Below are 20,549 nucleotides of genomic sequence, written 5' to 3' on the forward strand. Positions count from 1 at the left end.
TCTTAATCACAGAATAACGGGTTCGAGGTTGGATAGGTGCTAATTTTTCTGGACAGATTTCTTGCTTAACAATCCCGGAATAACAAACCGGATTTAATACAGCAACTTTTTTTTTAATGATTGAGGGATTACTGGTGGCCCTTCCAGTTCCACCATAACAAATAGGCGAGTAAGGATTCAAGCAGGATTTGCTAAAAGCTACCCCAGCGTTTTCAAAGGAGACTTAACAACTCAAGAGTAGCCGGTTCGCGAATGAATCCCGTAACTGATCAACGGTCCAAAATGTTCAAGACTGAGCCTCGTTGACTATACAAATCATGAACAACCTTCTAACTGGATCAAGGTACTAGGTAGTATTTTAAGCCACTATTGTTATTATATTATTCCTCTCTGTACTTAATGAATAAATGAGTAAATATTTTTTTTTTCCTTGAATGCTGAATGTTTACTTTTTCTTGTGATTTTATTTTAGTTTCATGAAAAAACGATTGAATTCTGTTTCTACAGTTAACTGTGAGTATTCGCAACGCGAGATTCACGGTCACCAACAATCCAAACAGTTGGCAACATATTGTCCTAATATTGGATTTACATCGCTCGTGACGGAAATGGCTGTGAATCTAGTCTTAAAATACTAGTTAGCCAACATTAGCTAATTGGTAATATAAACCGACCAGCACGAGATCGTAATTTTTATAAAAAAATCATCTGCGCCCAAACAACTTTGAATCGTCCGAAATCCAATCTTATCGGATGTATTTAAAATGTTAAAATATTCTATTAAATTTAGGAGATCGAAACACATGTTGAAAGTCAAATAAAACGGAATTTGTTACGCATACACCGTCATGCTGTTTTTAAAATTATTATACACAGCTCTACGAGGTTTAATGCTTTTCATATTTCGTTCGTTCATTTCCGATGTTCCGGAAATTTTATTTCAAATTTCTTGGCTAATTTACTGGACTAACTGCTTATTTTTCTTGCATGAAATTTCATGGACACTTTTACTGTGTTTTTCTCATCATATGTTCTTCGCAGATTCGGTAAAGACCACGAACAGTCGCCAATAAAGCCCGAAGGTCTAATCCGAAGGGGCTTGATTCAGGTCAAGCGTATATTTAAGGTTAGCACCACGTCTATTTTTACTCTGTATTCGTAGAAGCTGTTAGAATCTACTGTTCGTGTTTCAGTGCATGGCGGTATTATTGCAGTGACGTCACCAGGCTCGAACAACCGATAAAAGTAATCCGCCTTTACCATACTATACGAATAGAAAAACTATAAATATAAGTATTTTTTATTGCCTTTGTAGGCAGACTAGCATACGGCCCACCTGATGGTAAGAGGTTACCGTCGCTCATGGACGTCAGCAATGCCATGGGCAGAGACAAGCCGCTGCTTACCATTAAGTACTCTCCGCAAGCCTCGTTTGAAGAAGACCTGTCATAGCGCTCGGGAAACACCGTGAAGGGGAGTACATTCCGAAGCCGGATGGTACGTGGCGGAAAAGATCTTTAGAAACGCACTGTCTATTAGAAAAACGAAATGTCGGTAATTCCACAGTACCACTTGACAAACACTCCGACAACCGTACCAAGACAATATTCTAAAAATATTTCATGTCTGTCTCAATGGTTTCAACAAACTAGCGACCTCGACTACCCCACTCGTAAATCGAGAACAATTCTATCGTTATTTAAATACAATATTAATAAGCACACCAGAATAATAAATACTATGTGATATGGCAATTTTAGTTGTACGAGTTCGCGTGTGCGCATGAAGAGCGCTTTACAATCGCCTTCTATTCAATTTTGACGTGTTCAATTTAATTACGCACGCGTGGGATTCACACAACAATGTGCTTAGTCGAGTTTTTTAACTTCTCGATCGCGTAAAAGTTAACTCAAATTGGTATAGAGTTGGAACAGCGCCTCTAGCGGCAAACGTAGGCGAAGGTTCCAACTCTATACAAATTAACTTTTACGCTATCGAGAGCGTTAAGAAACTCGCACTAAGCACATGTTCTAGGATGCGCCGTATAGTCTTCAGTTCTTCCACCATCATCGACGAAACGAAGAGAAGCACTAAGTACACTGGAGTGAATCGGAGAGGTAAACAGGGACACGCGCTGAGCAAAAGTACTCGAGAATACTGAACCCAAGACGGCCGGTTTGGGACGATGAGCATGCGCTGAGCAACTGTGTGGTTATATACAATAACTGCAAATTCGACCTAACGCCTAATGCACTTTCATGCCTCTAAGTGGCATCCACGTTATGACTAGCTTATCGTTATTAAGGTTCCGATGACATCGGGTAGAGCGTGAGCTTCCACCAGATGCAATAAGAAAAATCAAATGCATCATCGTGCGTTGCATAACTACACTGTGATGCAATTGGCCGAGGTGATAAGCTCGTAAGCTTTAAAGCAATATTCGAACGAGGATTATCCTCGGTATCTACATTTCGCGTTATTGAAGTGCGTTTTTATGACGATGGCTTTGCGGCTAAAATAAATAAAAAAGGCAATAACGAAACCGCACCTCGCTTAGGTTCTGAAAACCGCATTTATACGCATAGGTAATTTGTTTAGTTCTTTAAAATTTAATTACATACATTTATCTGAAAGTCTAAAAAGAATCCGTAAGTCTAATAAGGAATTATGAAGTAAACACCGGTACAAAATCCGGGTACCGGTGAAATTTTTTTAATCGTCTATACGTAATACGACTTTGATAAGTTAAAAATTGCGAACGATCGTAGCACGATCGATGGTGAATTGCCTATGGGCATTCGCAATTTGACCTCGTTGTTGTGTCGTTACCGTTAGAAGGCAGAAATTTGGAGATGCTTATGACCGATAGATACATATTGGGCAAGGAAGTGGATCCACCAAATTAGAGCTAGAGAGAGAAATAGCTTCGACCAGGAAAAGTGGCGGGGTAAGACCCTTCAGATCTGTCCCCTCCAAGGCTACAAAACGACCACGGCCACTAGACAAGAGTGAAGTATTAAAAAAGATCAAAGAAAACGTGTATTGCCCACTTGAAAATCCGTGTGTTTTCTAAGAGTTACAGCCTTCAATGTTATCAAATATCATTTTGAGGTATATTCTGGATATATTATCTTAAAATGAGCACATTGTAACTAAGGTATCAAAAATTTAAGTAACAAATTATTAAAAACCAAATTAGAATCTGGTCTCTATAAAAGAGAAAGTTTTACGCCTTTTTAATTCTATGATATACGCAAAAAATATCGAACTATGACGTCAGTGTTCAACAAACGCCATACAAAATCTACACCATCACTCGCATTGCGGAAAAAGGACAATAGCTTCTCAATTACTAACGATGAAACTCAATGCTTCAAATATCTTAGAACTTAATGTTCGATTGAAATAATGTCTTTATGAGACGTATATTTATTTGTAAATGAAGCTCTCTTGGCCCTTCATTACATTTAAATTTCCCGTGCATTAGCTTCGACTATCGCAATATTATCTAGGTGGATGCTATGTTCATTCTATATTTGGAACGTACTCTCTGGCTTTGTACATTCAAAAAGACAACATGCTTTCTTAAAAAATTAAAATACTTGCAGATCAATGTTGTTTCTCTTTGGAGGTTCGAAAATAATTATAATACCTAACTGTAAGTGTAGAAATAAGTTAATAAAATAAATATAATAAACAACTCTTTGCAGAGCAACAACTTGGTTTTTTGTTTCATTAACAACACATTACAAAACAAAATTGAATTAACAACACTTTACATATTTTTAATTATTCTCAGTAATTTTAATTTATTCAATAGTGTGCCCGATGTTCGCGTCACGGTCCGACATAGATTCAGTTCCACTCAGTGCGTGTTCCGTCTTTCCCCCGCGTGATGTGACTAAAATGCGAATCTGTGACTCTCTATGGAGCTGTCAGTCTTATAGCATCGGTATTCGAATCACGTTCAAATTGATATTGAAACAATGAGTGATGCCGGTATAGAGGTACATATAGTTATTACATACGTATCATCCGCAAGAAGTCTTTTTTCCTCATTACCTATTCCTAGCCACAGACAATGGTTTGTGTTTTTGTAATGTTAAAATAAACATTTTTTATAAATTTACAATGTGCCTCCTTCTCTCGTTTATTACATGTCAAATGAATTTAAAAAAAATTGGGAGTTGATAAAAAAAAATTATTTTGCGTCCATGAACACTGACTAATGATAAATGATTTCCGCATGAATGCCCAGTAATCGGGATAATAGTTAGGTACGTATAATGACGTGGCGTTTCGACTAGATTAAAATTAAGTAACCATTAATTATTAATTTTATTTTTAACTAGCGACCCGCCCTCGCTTCGCTTCGGAAACATTAAAACACACATGAAACCAAAAAAAATAAATAAAAAAAAAATAAAAAAAGTAGCCTATGTTCATCAGGGACAATGTCGGCTTCTAATGGAAAAAGAATTTTTCAAATCGGTCCAGTAGTTTCGGAGCTTATTCGAAACAAACAAACAAACAAACAAACAAATCTTTCCTCTTTATAATATTAGTATAGATAATTTTAAGAATTTAATTTTTGTGTTAGGTTTTTAAGTTACTAACATAGATTATAAGTAACTCTTACTAAAAAAATGTTATGGTTTTTTAAAAAACTGAAATAAGGTATCAAAAAAAAAAAAGATATTAAAATTGAACTTCTCTACAATGACTTAACACCAGGAGACCTGTGAAGTTGTTCATCCATTCAATAAGAAATGTAATTTTTGGCGTGAACATTGAATTCTAACCAAGGTACCAACCGCTCTCTGGGTATTCTCTGACACGTACTTACTTGCGAACTTTCTTTCGACTGACTGACCCATACAATGCTGAGGATATGCTTAGGTACTTTCTATTAGGGTAATGTTTACGGATCGCCTTATTGACCTAGATATTAGTGACTACCATAGCACGAAGACAGAATACAAATATTTTTCGTAATTTTTTTTCGTTTTTTGTTGTTGCTCACATGGGTGGACGAGCTCACAGCCCACCTGGTGTTAAGTGGTTACTGCTGCCCATAGACATCTACAATATAAATGCGCCACCCATCCTGAGATACAAGTTCCAAGGTCTCAAGTATAGTTACAACGGCTGCCCTACCCTTCAAACCGAAACGCATTACTGCTTCACGGCAGAAATAGGCAGGGTAGTGGTACCTACCCGCGCGGACTTATGTCAATATACTTTATTTTATAAGTATGGATGTACACGCGTTTGTCTGGTATGTTTTTCAGACGCTCATAACACAGAAGAAAATGACAGCTCGGAGCAGCTGAATGTGTAACGTTTATATACCATTTATTGCGGGTCTCGTGAACTTTAATTACCTTTATTAACCCCATTAGCTACCGTGTAGGTCACCTGTGCCCTACGTGGCGCACTAAATTAATTATGTCGATTTCTGTTACTAAGACGCCGCAATATCTGGGAAAGACGAATCCGAAGATACTAGGAATTAATATATTATTATATTAAATTAATTAGAGAATTAATATATTGATATATTATTATATAAACATACATTAAGAAACAAAAGAAGGCAAAATCAGGTAATCTAGACGCTTTGTGATAGAAATCGATATAAATACTTCATTGCGCGACGTAAAGCACCGGTGGTAGGACCTCTGTGAGACCGCACGGTTGGGTACCACCACCATGCCTATTTCTGCTGGGAAGCAGTAATGCGTTTCGGTTTGAAGATGGGGCAGTCGTTGTAACTATACTGAAACCTTAGAACTCATATCTCAAAGGTGGGTGGCTACATTTACGTTGTAGATATCTATGGGCTCCAGTAATCACTTAACACCAGTTTGGCTGTGAGCTCGTGCACCCATATAAGCAAAAATAAATAAAAAAACATGGCAGTCAAAGGGTTAAATAACGCTAAACTTAGCGCTTCAGTGCTATCTGTATAGCACATGCTTTTAGCTCGATATCCAAGAGCAAAAATAACGGGTTATTACAGTAGGTTGCCTTCATTATATCCAATAGGATAGGAAGGCAGGATATCTTTGTATGGGTATTGTCGCTGAAAATATCCTAACCTGGAAAGCGAACACGATGTATCCGGTGACGTGGGACTCGTGGAGCACGTCGTGGATGGACCGGAGCGTCGAGCCGAGGTAGACATTGATCACCTGCGCCGGCAGCAGACCGAGCATCGTCGCGAGATGGTAGCCGCAACCGTGAACGTCGCTTACCTGTTGATAAACACAAATAACATAATTTACTTTATTTTGTACTAATTAACCGACTTCAAAAAAGGGAAAGGTTCTCAATTCGACTGTATGTTTTTTTTTACTCATAACTTTGACTGGGTGAATCGATTTTGATGATTCTTTTTTTATTAGAAAGCTGACGCTTCCCGTGTGGTCCCATTTTAATTTAGTCCAGTTCTGATAATGGTGTCCATGAGAAAACCATATAAGTCTTAAATTTGCATTAAGTACGTGCGCGACAAATAGATGAATAACTCAATAACTCAATATCACGCCGACGATTATTATCGATGATTATTATTTTTAGTGTATATTAATTTGTTTTGGAATATCTTTTTTTTTCTATTTGCAGTCGGTTTTTGTTAAAGCATGTCTATTTACAATTATTATTATATTATGAATACGTTTGTATTTGTTACGCGTCACGCAAGCATGCCTTTGCATTTCGCGCCTTTAAAATTATAGGCAGAGGTGGATTTACAGTGGGCAGTCGGGGCAAATGTTTTAGGGCGACAAAATTTAGAAAATGAAAAATGTTTTCTTTATTCTTTAGATTGCTCGATATAATTAATTAATTCTATTCATTAATAATTTTCTCTTTAATTGATAATTCAAGAAATTCAATTCATTATAAAATATCATTGATTCATCCATTATTTGTGAATTATAATATAATTTTGACAATTTTGGTGAACATTAATAATCAAAATGATTTAATCAATTTATTTCATTGGAGATTTAAAATAATAATCTAATATTCTATTTTCTGGAATTAAAGAAATTTAATTCGTTTTTTTTTTAAGTAAGTGTAATATAATTATGAGGGCCGAATTTATAATTATTAACAACTGATTTCAAGTACCGTATTCATTTATCTTATTAATCTAAAAATTTTAAAATACCTATGCTAAGTTGGACGAGCTAGAGGGCCACCTGGTGTTAAGTGGTTACTGGAGCCCATAGACATCTACAATGTAAATATCGCCACCTACCTTGAGATATCAGTTCTAAGGTCTCAGTTTTCACAGTACAACGGCTGCCCCGCCCTTCAAACCGAGACGCATTACTGCTTCACGGCAGAAATAGGCAGGGCGGTGGTACCTACCCGTGCAGACTCATAAGACGTCCTACCACCCTTAATTATGCAAATTATAATTTTGCGGGTTTAATTTTTTATTACACAATGTTATTTCTACACCGTGGAAGTCAATCGTGAGCAATTATTAAGTACGTTTTTCATTAGAAAAATTGGTGCTTGTCAGCGGGATACGTACACCGATACATCGATACGAATGCACCGGATGTTTTATCCTTTAGGCCACGACACGGCGAAGACTTAAAATACAAATACATCAAGAACCGTACTTGAACCTGCTCCAAATATCGTCATAAATAAAGGTATCTTTCTGTTTCGACATCACAAATTATTATTGGACAATTAATTCACAATTTAAACAGGAAAATGTGATTGCATTTATTTAATAATAATTTTTGGAGTTTACTCCTTTAGAATCGATTTACATATATAGGCCCGGGGTATGAAAATTATGGGGACCAAAATCGTACTAGCATGTCACACGAAATGCGTTATGCGCCTGATTGGCTCCTGATTGCGTGATGCGTGCGCGCGCCAATCAGGAGCCAACGCGCGGCCGCGTTATCGCAGGTGACGCCGGGCTGCTGCGCCGGCAGTCCGCCACAAAGCCTCGTACTGATCGCGCGTTTCTCTCATTATTGTATTTTCATATATTTGTTAGTCGTTTGTTTTGTGTCTCGTTAATTTGTTAATAATCTGTAGTGTATCGTGTTGTCGTAATATAGAACTATTTCTCGTATTGTTTCGTTTAATTTTTTATATCCAGTAAACTCCAGTCGTGCGTCGGAGCGGACACACACACTTTTTTTAATTTATTATAAACAGGAAAATGTGATTGTTTTTATTTCATAATCATTTTAAATTTATTATTAGATAAAAACAATCAAATTTTCCTGTTTACATTGAACGGTAATTTTATAAAAAAAAAGCGCATTGCTATTAATAAATAGCATCGCGTGTACCGTGTTTATTTACAGTGCCACTACAAAATATAACGGGCAGCACGCTAAGCTAAGCTCATTAGCATATTCGTTAGTTTAAGCGGTAGAGTTGTAACAATTATTCTTTATGATATTTTCCTTTAACTCATAACTAGGTTTATGTATGCAGTCACGAAAATATTAAATTTCAAGATGAATCAACAAATGGAATCGATACGTCACTTAATATTATTACGAAATCTTAAATTTAACTCCCATATACCATGAATAACCATTGTGCATGCACCATTGTTATATTAACTCCGCACTTGGGTGCTTATTTAATATATTTTGTGCAATTGGTTTCTCAATGTCTAGTATCTGTATGTCATGTCATCAATGGATTAAATGTGCGTGACGTGAAGAAAGTTCACGCTTGAGTACCCACCCACCCTGCAATGTAGAGCGTACAAAAATGTAGAGTAGGTATGAGGAACAGGTTTATGCTTGGGAAGATTTATACGAATGTTCCCTTTTTAAAATATGGGTTTTTGTGTTTCATTGCTTACATAATATAATTCCTCATCGTGTTTGAAGAAGCAAATTTTTTTTGTTTGTGTTGATAAATATTGAGATAAAATGGCATTTGCCTCCTGATCGACTCGATTTGCAGTTGCAGCACTCGATACGCTTACACCGGATTTCCTACTCATTAGGTCACGGACGCTTATGTGTATTATCCGTTCGTCCTTGTCCAACCAGAGTTCGACTTCACCGGGCGCATATCTTCATTTTATACTATCTTTTAGCCCACAGACGTCCACTGCTTAACACAAGCCTTCTTTTTTTTTTGGCCTGGGAGACGAATCTTATATTATTATGTGGTATTCGCGTGTGGGATCTGTGGGGTGTGTGTGTGTGTTGGTACTGTGAGCAGACAGCGGGCCCAAGGAGGTTTTAGGGCCCTGAGCATATATTTAGGCCTCCCCAAACCTTGCAACCACCAAAAAACTGTACCGAAACCTGAATAAACATTTACCGTTTTTTAACTTTCGCGTTTGTAATTCCAATCGTGACCACGTATCATTAATCGAGTAACCGATTAATTAATCGAGTAATATCGTTGTTATCGGAAATTCATTTTGAATGCGTCAAACATTTCAATCAGTAGATAGTAAGTAGCACGAGTTAAAAAAATATTTCGTTTACACAGATCCATCTTGGCGGAGGCACTACCGTACATACGGAACCACGAATTATGGATGGCAACCGACAAGAAGTGGATGGTGGTGGAAGAACTGAAGACTATACGGCGCGTTGTAGTTTTTTAACGTTCTCGATAGCGTAAAAGTTTACTCAAATTTGTATAGAGTTGGAACGTTTGCCGCTGGGGCGCTCTTCCAATTGCATACAAATTTGAGTTAACTTTTACGCTATCGAGAACGTCAAAAATCTCGCACTAAGCACACAGTAGCCTGTGTCCAGTAGTAGTATACAAGTAAACTAAAAATTTACAAATGAACTGTTGATGATATTAAATATAAACCTTTATTTTTCAATAACGCCTAACATAGAATAATGAAATTAAATGAGAAGAAAGTTTTTCTAACTTCTAAGTTCCTTACGTTTTGATTAAAGACGAAGCCAGGCTATCGAATAATATCATAGATATAGTGTTTTCATTGATAGGAAATATCCATTTTATTTATTAGATAACGGTGGCTTAGTACAAGTTTAGGTTGCCTATCACTATCATACCCGGTCACCGTCCTAGCCGAACCTGTCCCTTGCGACGAAGGGCTCGACGAGTAAATTAACCCATAGACACAGCCCACTGAGTTTCTCGCCGGATCTTCTCAGTGGGTCGCGTTTCCGATCCGGTGATAGAAGCACTGCTCTTGCGAGGGCCAGTGTTAGCAGCACTCCGGTTTGAACCCGTGAGCTCACCTACACGTCCAGAAGCTGAAATAGCATCTCAAGGCTATCAGCATAGGTAGGAAAATAAAAAACTATGATACCAGATACATCGACTTTGTCGCCGGTACGTACATTTTTCTGTCGTAATTGACATCGGGTCACATGATTAAAACGTCTTCCATAAATTAAATAAATTAGGTTGGCCGATTCGTGTCTTCAATGAAGAATAATACTAATGTTCGGGCAATGAACGAAATTCCACTGCAGTCATTGACACCTCAAGGTTTTGAGTCATTTTGTTTATTTTCTCTTTTGTCTTGTTATTGATATTTTGAAAATAAAACTGACGAACACAACAACAACTCGTCAATAGCTATTAAAGAATATTTAAGAATATCGGTTGATAAACACAGGGGAAAATGATAACTGCTTTGTGTTTTGCCTATTGATATACGAGTATTACCCGTTTATCGCTCTTTCTCTTAGAATGAACCGTATCAAAATCGGTTATGTGCTTTAGAAGAAGTAAGGGGAGAAATAGGCAGACGTATACAACGACCTTCGATTATTTTCTATAGAAATAGAGATATAAATAAAGACAGCCGATGAGTCGTGATTCCGATCCGGTAGTAGATTCTACGAAGCACTGCTCTTACTAGGGCTAGTGTTAGCAAATTCTCTCAGGTTGAACCCGTGAGCTCACTCACCCGCCCGGACGGGCGTAGCTGAAATAGCCTCTCAGGCTAACAGCAAATAGGTAGGAGAAAAAACGTGGGTGAATATCTTCGATCTCTATTCAGTTAAATACAGCAATAACGTTATCCAAATGTGTAATTTTTTTTTATTGCTTTGATGGTTAGACGAGCTCACAGCACACCTGGTGTTAAGTGGTTACTGGAACCTTTAGACATTTATAACGCAAATGCGCCACCTAACTTGAGATATAAGTTCTAAGGTCCAGTATAGTTACAACGGCTGCCCCACCCTTCAAGACGAAACGCATTAATGCTTCACGGCAGAAATAGGCGGGGTGGTGGTACCTACCCGTGCGGACTCACATGAGGTCCTACCACCAGTAACTACGCAAATTGTAATTACAACAAAGACCATGTACCTCCAAGAAAATTAAACGCTCAACTCATACCAGTCCCATTTTAGATTCATCTTCGAGCATAGGCCTTCTCTGTAGCATTCCATTCTAGTCTATTCCCGTCACCTGCAGTTGTAGCCAAGAACGTCTATAGGACGAATAACACTAATTTTAGCAGAGACAATAATAGTATCAATGGTTAAATATAGCTATTGAATATGCGCCATTCACGCTACCTATAAGTAATTGGGTTACTATTTACTTATCGATGGTCTAGACTAGAAGATATACGTAGTTACGGAGGCAAAGTTCAGGGTTGATATTTGATGATTTGCCATCAAGACGACGTGATGATATTTGCGTATCTACCTTCGATATTATCTAAGAGAGAATATTTAATATTATTACCTCACACTAACGAAACCGTCTCCCGGTTCTGTTATATATGTAAATATAGTATTAATTATAATGTTTACATTATTAATAAAACATTAAACATTATTAATATTGTTAAAAACTGGGATAGTCACAATTCAAGTCATACTATTGCTTTGACAAACAGCTTATAATACTATCTTAATTTTTTTTTTTCTTTTTTTACCCTACCTATGCTGATAGCCTTCAGAGGCTATTTCAGCTTCACCCTAACGTGTGTAGGTGAGCTCACGGGGCTCAAATCGGAGTGTTGCTAACACTGACCCTAGCAAGAGCAGTGCTTCGCAGAATCTACCACCGGATCGGAAAAGCGACTCACTGAGAAGATCCGGCGAGAAACTCAGTGGGCTGTGTCTATGGGTTAATTCGCTCGTCGAGCCCTTCGGCACAAGCGACGGGTTCGACGAGGACGGTGACCGGGCTATCTTAAGAGACGCGGATCTAGCTACGATCTACTACATCATGTTACAGTAAATCGTCAACTTTTTTTTCATCTTCTTCTTCTTCCTAGCGTTTTCTCGGTCTAGAGCCAGAGTCCGTTTTCCTAATTAAACTCCTCCACTTTGCCACTTTTTTTTAATTAAAGTACTTCAGGGCACGAGGACCACTAAAACTACGCAGTGAGTAGAATTTCGTGTACAATAAAATAATATTCACTGAATGTTGTTACGGTATTTGGCAAGAGGCCAATATACGCAACGAGGGGGAAGAACTCCGTCGCTTTGAAGACACAAACAAAACTCGAATTCATATCATTGCGTTATTACGAATATTAAATTACTAGCTTTTACTCGGAGAAAGCTAAGGAAAGATGTCTAGGTGGCGTAGTGCCATGCGCTGGTCCGATCAGATTAAGACGACTTTGGAATCCAGCATCAATGTCGCTATCCACTGCGCGGAGGACAGAAGTGAATGGAGGTACATAGTCCTAACAAAAGTGCTCAGTAAAGGTCACTACCCTCAGAACTGAGGAATATGACGCACGGAGGGACTCAGAGCTTCACTCTAGTTAATGTTAACCAAACCTTAGAAATAGTACATTTTTCTAGATGAAAGTTACCCTGTATCCTTTTCTGTATTCATAAGACAGAGTATGAAAAATATTACAGCGATCGATTTAGTAATTAAAATGCGAATGCGTGACAAACAAACTCCTTAGAGTATACATAAGCAGGTTTGCTTATGTAAGCAGGCTTATTTATGTACACTCTAAGATAAAATCACTTTCGCATTTAACGTAATCCATACGTAGCCAATAAATTCACCGCAACACAATTTGTGTTTCCGGACAAGCTCTAGACTCTGCTCCACATGGAACAAAATTGTTTAAAGTTTTCTGAAGAAAAACTCAACCGTGTACCTATCTATTAGGATCTTAAAATAAGGTCTGAAGAACTTAAGCGAAAGCCCTTTAGACAATATCATCGAAACTTCGGCTTTATGTCTTTATTTTAGAATGGAAGGACTACTGGTGGCCAAAAAGCCTTTTCAGTTACACCAGGACTGGCGGGCGAGCGCGAGCTCATCCATCTGGAACGGGTGGAATTTGCTAATGCTAAGTGCTAAGCTGCACGAACGCCTCCGAAAGAAACCTAACAGCTCACGAGCAGCTGCTTCGCGAATCTATCTATTATCGAAGCGGAGTCCCGATCTGCTGAGAAAATCAGGCGAGGAAGTCCGCGGGCTGATGTATAGATTAGGTTTACGTCGTACTCTTCTACGAGTACGCTTATTTACTTACCATATGTCAGCTCTCTGTGCGAGATCTGTAGGTAGAGTCTAATAATTGAAAATTGAAATCTATTTAGTTATAAAAAAAAAAGAACACAATAATAATTGTGTTAGTAGATCCGATGGATCGTATCCATGGAACACGTTGTAATCAATTCAAAAAAAATATTAATTTAATAATTGGCTGTGGAGGTTATTGAGCAACTCGCCAATATAGCTATTTATGAAGTCGATCCTAGTACAATACGGACATGCTAATGAAATTTTACTAGTTCGCTGCAAGGTTTTCCTTACGTCGCACCCCCGAGAGCTTACAAGTTGCACGTGGAATTTATGTAAAAAAAATATATATGTAAGAATCATAGTTATCTCGAACTCCATATCGCCAACAACCACAGTAATATTTTTTAACTATACGTTACAAATACAATACGTCACAAGCTTATCTCTCCGTACATACGTTAGTAATGAAAAGGCAGCTATTTTTAAACTTGTCACACTACCTTGATCGACGATTTATGTATCCGATAAGAAAGCAATAACCAATCTTATCGATGTATCTGTCAAAATTGAAGTCAGGTATTTCCGTGAATAACACGTTAACTGATATGTAGGTCACCGGTGACCTACGTGGTGTATTGAAGTATTTCTCTCTTTGATCTTCTTACTGGCGATAGGTCACGGTCACCACGTGTGACTCACACATTTCTCTTCCCTTAAAAGAGAAGATATATAAGACTTTAATAAGGCCTGCCGTCTTGTATGGATCAGGTTGTTGGACCATTAAATGACGGATGAAAGGCGATTGCATGGAGCAGAGATGCGAATGTTGCGGTGGATGTGTGGAGTAACGAGAATGGATAGATTATGGAATGAATATGTTAGAGGAAGTCTGAAAGTGGCACCTGTGACAGAGAAGTTGAGATGTGCGCGTTTGGGATGGTATGGGCATGTGATGACACAAAATGAGGTTGGTAAGAGAGTGTTAACTATGAATGTGGAAGAATATACAGGAACAGGTAGACCTAAAAAGAAACGATATGTGTAAGAGGGGAGTGAGCGAAGAAATGGTATATGATAGTAGTATGATAGATGAAGGTGAAGGGTGGGGCAACCGTTGTAACTATACTGAGACCTTAGAACTCATGTCTTAAGGTGGGTGGCGGCATTTACGTTGTAGAGGTCTATGGGCTCCGGTTACCACTTAACACCAGGTAGGCTGTGAGCTTGTCTACCCATCAACGCAATAAAAAAAAGCTCGCATCGCTTGACATCAGTACACGAGGCGTCTTATGATGAATCGTCAGTAATATACCATATGTGGATTACTTATGCGTGTTTAGATTATTATCTGAATAATGTGTGGTTGCCACGCTGTTTCGTTATCTTGTCATCATGTCACTTTAACATTGGTAACAACGAGCAAGAGTTGAGCCTACCGAAAATATACGTATGTATGTTCAAATGATAACGATGTGGAATACAACTAAGAATTTAGTCAAGGTTATCTGTTAGTTCATCAATTTGTTGATGTGTGGCTGTTTTGAAGGAAATTAGTAATAAAAGGGTAGGTATTCGTTTTTGTTATATCTCCTGTGTCTTCCCATTGTACTCCAATTCGCTTTTGTTATATCTTCTGTGTCGTCCCACTGCACTCCAATTCGCTTTTGTTGTATCTCCTGTGTCTTCCCACTGCACTCCAATTTGCTTTTGTTATATCTCCTGTGTCTTCCCATTGTACTCCAATTCGTTTTTGTTATATCTTCTGTGTCGTCCCACTGCACTCCAATTCGCTTTTGTTGTATCTCCGTGTCTTCCCACTGCACTCCAATTTGCTTTTGTTATATCTCCTGTGTCTTCCCATTGTACTCCAATTCGTTTTTGTTATATCTTCTGTGTCGTCCCACTGCACTCCAATTCGTTTTTGTTATATCTTCTGTGTCGTGTGTCTTCTTACTTTACTTCCCCAATCAGTGTTTATCTCAGCGCGTATAACACAGTAATTAGACTATGTCGAGGTGAAATTCTAAAGAAAGATAGCAGCTGCGTGTAATAAGAATGAAACCAGAGAAATAATTTATCTTGTGTAATTATTGATGGCACAGTTTACATCTTTATACTATTGGTAATCCCGTACGCGGTTTAACGGTTGGCAACTGTCTTTATGTAATTAAATTGGTTGGTTATTAAGTTGGTTTTAGACCTCATGTCTCAAAGTGGCTGGAGGTATTCACTTCGGGCTTCGGTGACTACTTAATACAGAGCGGCCCGTCAATTCCCTCACCAATTTAGGCAATAAACATTTCTAATATTTTATGTTTAAATTTTGTCCAAGCGTGCCTTGTTGGGCTAGGTACCATATTCCACGTAGCAAGACCTTACTTCTGCCGTGAACCAGTAATGCGTTCCGGCATGAAGAGCGAGGCGGCCGTAAACTTGCATTAAGCCCAGTAAGTTTATCGCCGGATCTTCTCAGTGGGTCGCGATTCCGATTCGGTGATAGATTGTGCGAAGTACTGCTCTCGCAAAGGCCAGTGTTAACAAATCTCTCAGATTGAGCTCCGTGAGCTCACCTACGAGCCAGAACTCTAGCTACCAGAAAAAAACAGCCATCTTACTATAAAAATGAGGAAATGAAATATGCCGTAATCTCTGGCTGCATCTGCGTTCTTGATATTTACGGATTCAGTAACCACTTGACACAACTTGAATTGTGAGGTCATTGACCTGCGTGGCAATAACAAAAAGGTGGATCTTTTGGATAGGAACGGATAGGAACGAAGTTCCCTATTATAAAAATATTAATTTTAAGTTCTATTCGTCTGTAGAAAATAAAACTGGAGGTTTCGCAACAACCCACGGTCATTCGATAACGTGCGAACTTATTGTGGTACACTTCATTCACGGTTGTTTGCATAAGAGTATATTATTATTATTTGCATAGTGTATTGCGCAAACGAACGCTCTGAGATTGTGGTCAATGAATGATAAAAAAATATGTTATTTATTGTACGTTATTACAAAGTTGGTCGTACACTGTGTGCATTACTAATAAAAATCTTACGTTACGGACGTTTTTTCCCGGTTAAGGTACCCTTCCGCATCGTCCCATAAGGAACTTCGTTCCAAAAAAGTTGATCAAACGATCACACAGTCGTCGATATTGAGTGACGTCAGACAACAAAAACAAACAGGAGATATCTGGAGCATCCACCGTAGCGAAATAGGACAAGATACTTTATTGGCGAATAAAAGAAAACAACTCGTTTTGTATTGCGTTTATCGTGTACGCAAACGACTTCGAGATAATGAAAGGCGACCTCAATAAACACTGTGTATTGGGAGCGACAGGGAAATAAAATATTCCCTTAGCGGTTATATTATATAAGAGGGATTCGAAGTTCATTGTGAGTGTTGGCATTTAATACCTCTAAATATTAACCAAAATGCCAAGTATGCCGTCTAGTTGTGTATCCTTCTACAACAGTAACAAAAATACAGTGCCAAATCTTTTCGAAATTAACGATTATTCAGCTAGGAGACTGGAATTAAAGTGGACCAGTACTGAAAATGCGACTTCTTAGTCAAATGACCCGTTTTGAACTTTTGCATTGAAAATGCACGTATCATTTGCACATTTGACTTCATGACTTTTTCTTACCAATTAATCTACAGTTATTGTACTAAATTTTCTTTTGTTTTGTTTATTTTGAGTAATTCTTGTCGTATACCATTATCCACTCCCTATGGTAGAAATAGGTACCAGTAAGTGTTGGCATGATTAGTGTTAATAATGAAAGCATATATTTTTTATATCAATTAATAAATGGTAGGTACTCTAGTGACATTCACTGAATTTAAAAACTCATAAATTAAATTAGGATATTAAAATTTTATAACATGATTATTTGTCTGTGACCGAGCATGACTATTCGTTCGGGGCGTGACGTGACGTGACGCGATAGAATTACGTGACGTTTCAGCTTGTGAGCTTTAAACTGATGATCAGCAAAGGAGTACAAGGTCCGACTACCAAAATAAATAAAACATAAGGCTGTTCAAACATAAAGTATGTGCCTAACTTTTTTGTGATAAATTTTATAATTCATTTTTCAAATTTTATGGGCAACGGAGTATTATTACTGCGCTTTTGAAAGACGCAGACATTAATTCTACTTTTTAAAGGCTTGAAACCGTAACGGCGAGTTACAGCCATACGGACCTTATTATTATGTGCAGAATATCACTAGATATTTCTATAGTTTCTCATGTGACTTATGTGTTACTGTTGTTTATGAGATTAGATTAAGGTTCTGCACCTGCAAGACAATATGCCCAAAGCATAAGCAAGGCCCGATCCAAGCCTTTTCACACGTAAATAAAACTTTTCCAGACGTCTTTGTTCTTTCTCTAACTGAATCTTCAAAACAGTTTACCTTTTTTTTAAACAATAACGCCACGTTAACTGGTCTCGTGCTAAGTTCGTAAAGAACTTGTGTTACAGGTACCAGATAATAAGATAAGATTTTTATTATGCACATACACATATTTAATATACATCCATAACCCTGGAAAAGACATTTTATATTAAATTTATCATACAAATATCTTCCCTTAGCGGGATTCGAACCCGCGACCCCCTTGTGTAGTGACCATGTCACTTACCACTACACCAGACGGCCGTTAACCTTTGAGAGCCGCTTCGAGGCTACGTGACGTATCATTCGTATATTATATAATGATATGCGGTAAATAATCGCAATGTATTCGTTTAGTTAGGTCTGTCATGTCTTCGCCAATTATTTTGTACCTCTTCTAAATAAATTTGATTGTAATGAAATTATATGCGGACGAACAGCTGAGTTAACAATGCCAAACGTAATGTAAATTTAGAAATATTGTCTGCTGCCACATACCAGAATGAATGCGCGTATAATCTTTAGAACAACGGTACAGTATAGTTAGCTTTATAAAAAGATTTTCTAGCGTGTGTTATCATCATACGACTAATCCCCAAGTGTTTGCTCAAGTATATAACGTCCTCATGCTTTCGCAAGTGTCCTTATAAACTGCAATAATGGAATAAAACAAGTTGATTGATAAATATGTTCAAACGTTCAACGGCTCCTTGTTGCTTGGAGAGCTCTTTATTTTACCACCTTGACGAATAAACAGTACCGAATATGCACTGCCCCAACCACAAAACCCACCCTAGAGGCATCGACAGTATTTAATAATGCACATTGTTTGATTTCGTAACGTCAAAAGCGTCAACGAGCAAGGTCCGCTATAACATTTTTCCCTTTCAATTCCAGCCGTCAAGGGCGACTCATCGATTCCATATTTCTGTTCTAATCAATCTTTAATTTGTCACATAAGGACTAATAAATATCTTAAAAGCAATAAATACAGTCCACGCTGATTTACCACAACATGAACTCCATTTTTATGAGACATCACTCAGTTGCCATCACATATTGAGCTGGCTGACAGTTCTATTTCCGTTCTTCTTCAATGTTCCGGGAGCACTCTCCAGGTATCAGTACGACCGCATCGAAATCGACGACAAATTGTTCAATGCTCCCGGTAATCTCGTGTCGACTAATGCGACTATGCCGGGGACAAGTCTCCTTTTAGTTGCTAATCTTCTTCAGTAAACCGTCTTAGTCTATTTAAGTAACATCCACGCGTTGTAGTTTGCAGAATAAAATAGCCTTTACTACAAACGCAATTGAGACTACGACCTCAAGGTGGGTGAGGGCAGTCGCGCCGTTTTTTTCCTATCGGTTCCGCTTCATCAGAATGGCCGTGAACTCAGCGGCTCATCTAAGCGAATACAAAAATATAATTTATTACATCGACGAAATCATCAACGTAGGCAGTCATTTTAATGTACAAATATTTAATGACGTCATTCTATATATAGATTACGTTTAAGTCGGTTTATATTTTTTTTGCATCGCGTCAAGAATATTTTTTGTCTTCATTCTTTCATTTGATATACAATGTCAATGAACTGACACTTGGAATTTTTTGTAGGACGTAACTGGAAATTCTCGTTCAGAATGATTCGAGTTACGAATATCATGCATTATTAAACGCGTCCACACTATTGAAAACGGCAATAAGCATGTGCATCATCTGTCTATACACGCCTTTGGGGGCTCTCGTGGTTGTCATGAAGTGGTTTTAGGAGCAGAAGTCCTCTTGGTATAAGACAATAAAAAATACAACCTCACCCTTTTTCATTATCCTACATTTTGTACCAACGACCGCCAGACTTGGGGTCCCTAGATCTACTGCCTTTTTGAATTCAATTCAATTCAATTCAATTCCAATGATTTATTTGCCAGATACATGGTACATAAATAAGGGTATTATAATTTTTTTACATTCCAGCTTATTCTTACTTGAATAAAAAGTTTGCAAACCGAAAATAATAATAAAAATAATTGAAGATTACTAACATGTCAATTTATAATATAACATTCATAAATTATAGTTATAAAGGATTTAATTACATTCATAATCCATTACAATCATAAAATAATAGATCTAATCAATTACATATTACTAAAAACATTTTGAATATACCTATCCCCTGATTCAAAGACTTAAGAAAGGTAAAAGAAAATACATTCTCTTTCAGTGTTAACCCTCAGTATTCGATTTTTAAAACCGTATTGCTGATACTTTCTCCTCGTAATGTGGGTATTAGATCGTGAATGTGTGCGTGTGATGATAAACAAGATTTTTTTTAAGGAAACCCGTTCCTCTGAGTTCCTTTGTCTTACCTCGTTCCATTTTCTGAAGTGAGTTATAGGTATACGAGCTATTTACATATCGTTCTTAATCAGCATTGGTTCAACATCGCGCCGCCCATACACGGGTTCACACGACAATTAAACTCATATGGGATGTCTTCATTAAATAACTTTGTTAAGCGATAAAACGTACCTCTTTTCAATCACTCTGTAGGTACACTTGCATGCGGTCTATTTAGTGGAAGATGGTCACCGCCGCTCAAATATCGGCAATGGCACTTAACGTATATTTCCTATCCTATGAAGTCGTCGTGGCCTAAA

General features: G+C 37.7%; 1 protein-coding gene across 1 annotated transcript in view; it reads right to left on the reverse strand.

Moving 5' to 3' along the window:
* Nucleotides 1-20,549, reverse strand: part of LOC101744192 (transmembrane protein 64) — a 45,372-nt gene that overhangs the window by 16,832 nt on the left and 7,991 nt on the right. Inside the window, exon 2 of the mRNA XM_004931630.5 lies at nt 6,102-6,257. Within this exon, the coding sequence (XP_004931687.2) occupies nt 6,102-6,257 (156 nt within the window). The remainder of the gene's footprint in view (nt 1-6,101; nt 6,258-20,549) is intronic.

The sequence above is a fragment of the Bombyx mori genome, chromosome 11, assembly GCF_030269925.1.
Source record: "Bombyx mori chromosome 11, ASM3026992v2".
NCBI classification, from domain to species: Eukaryota; Metazoa; Arthropoda; class Insecta; order Lepidoptera; family Bombycidae; genus Bombyx; species Bombyx mori.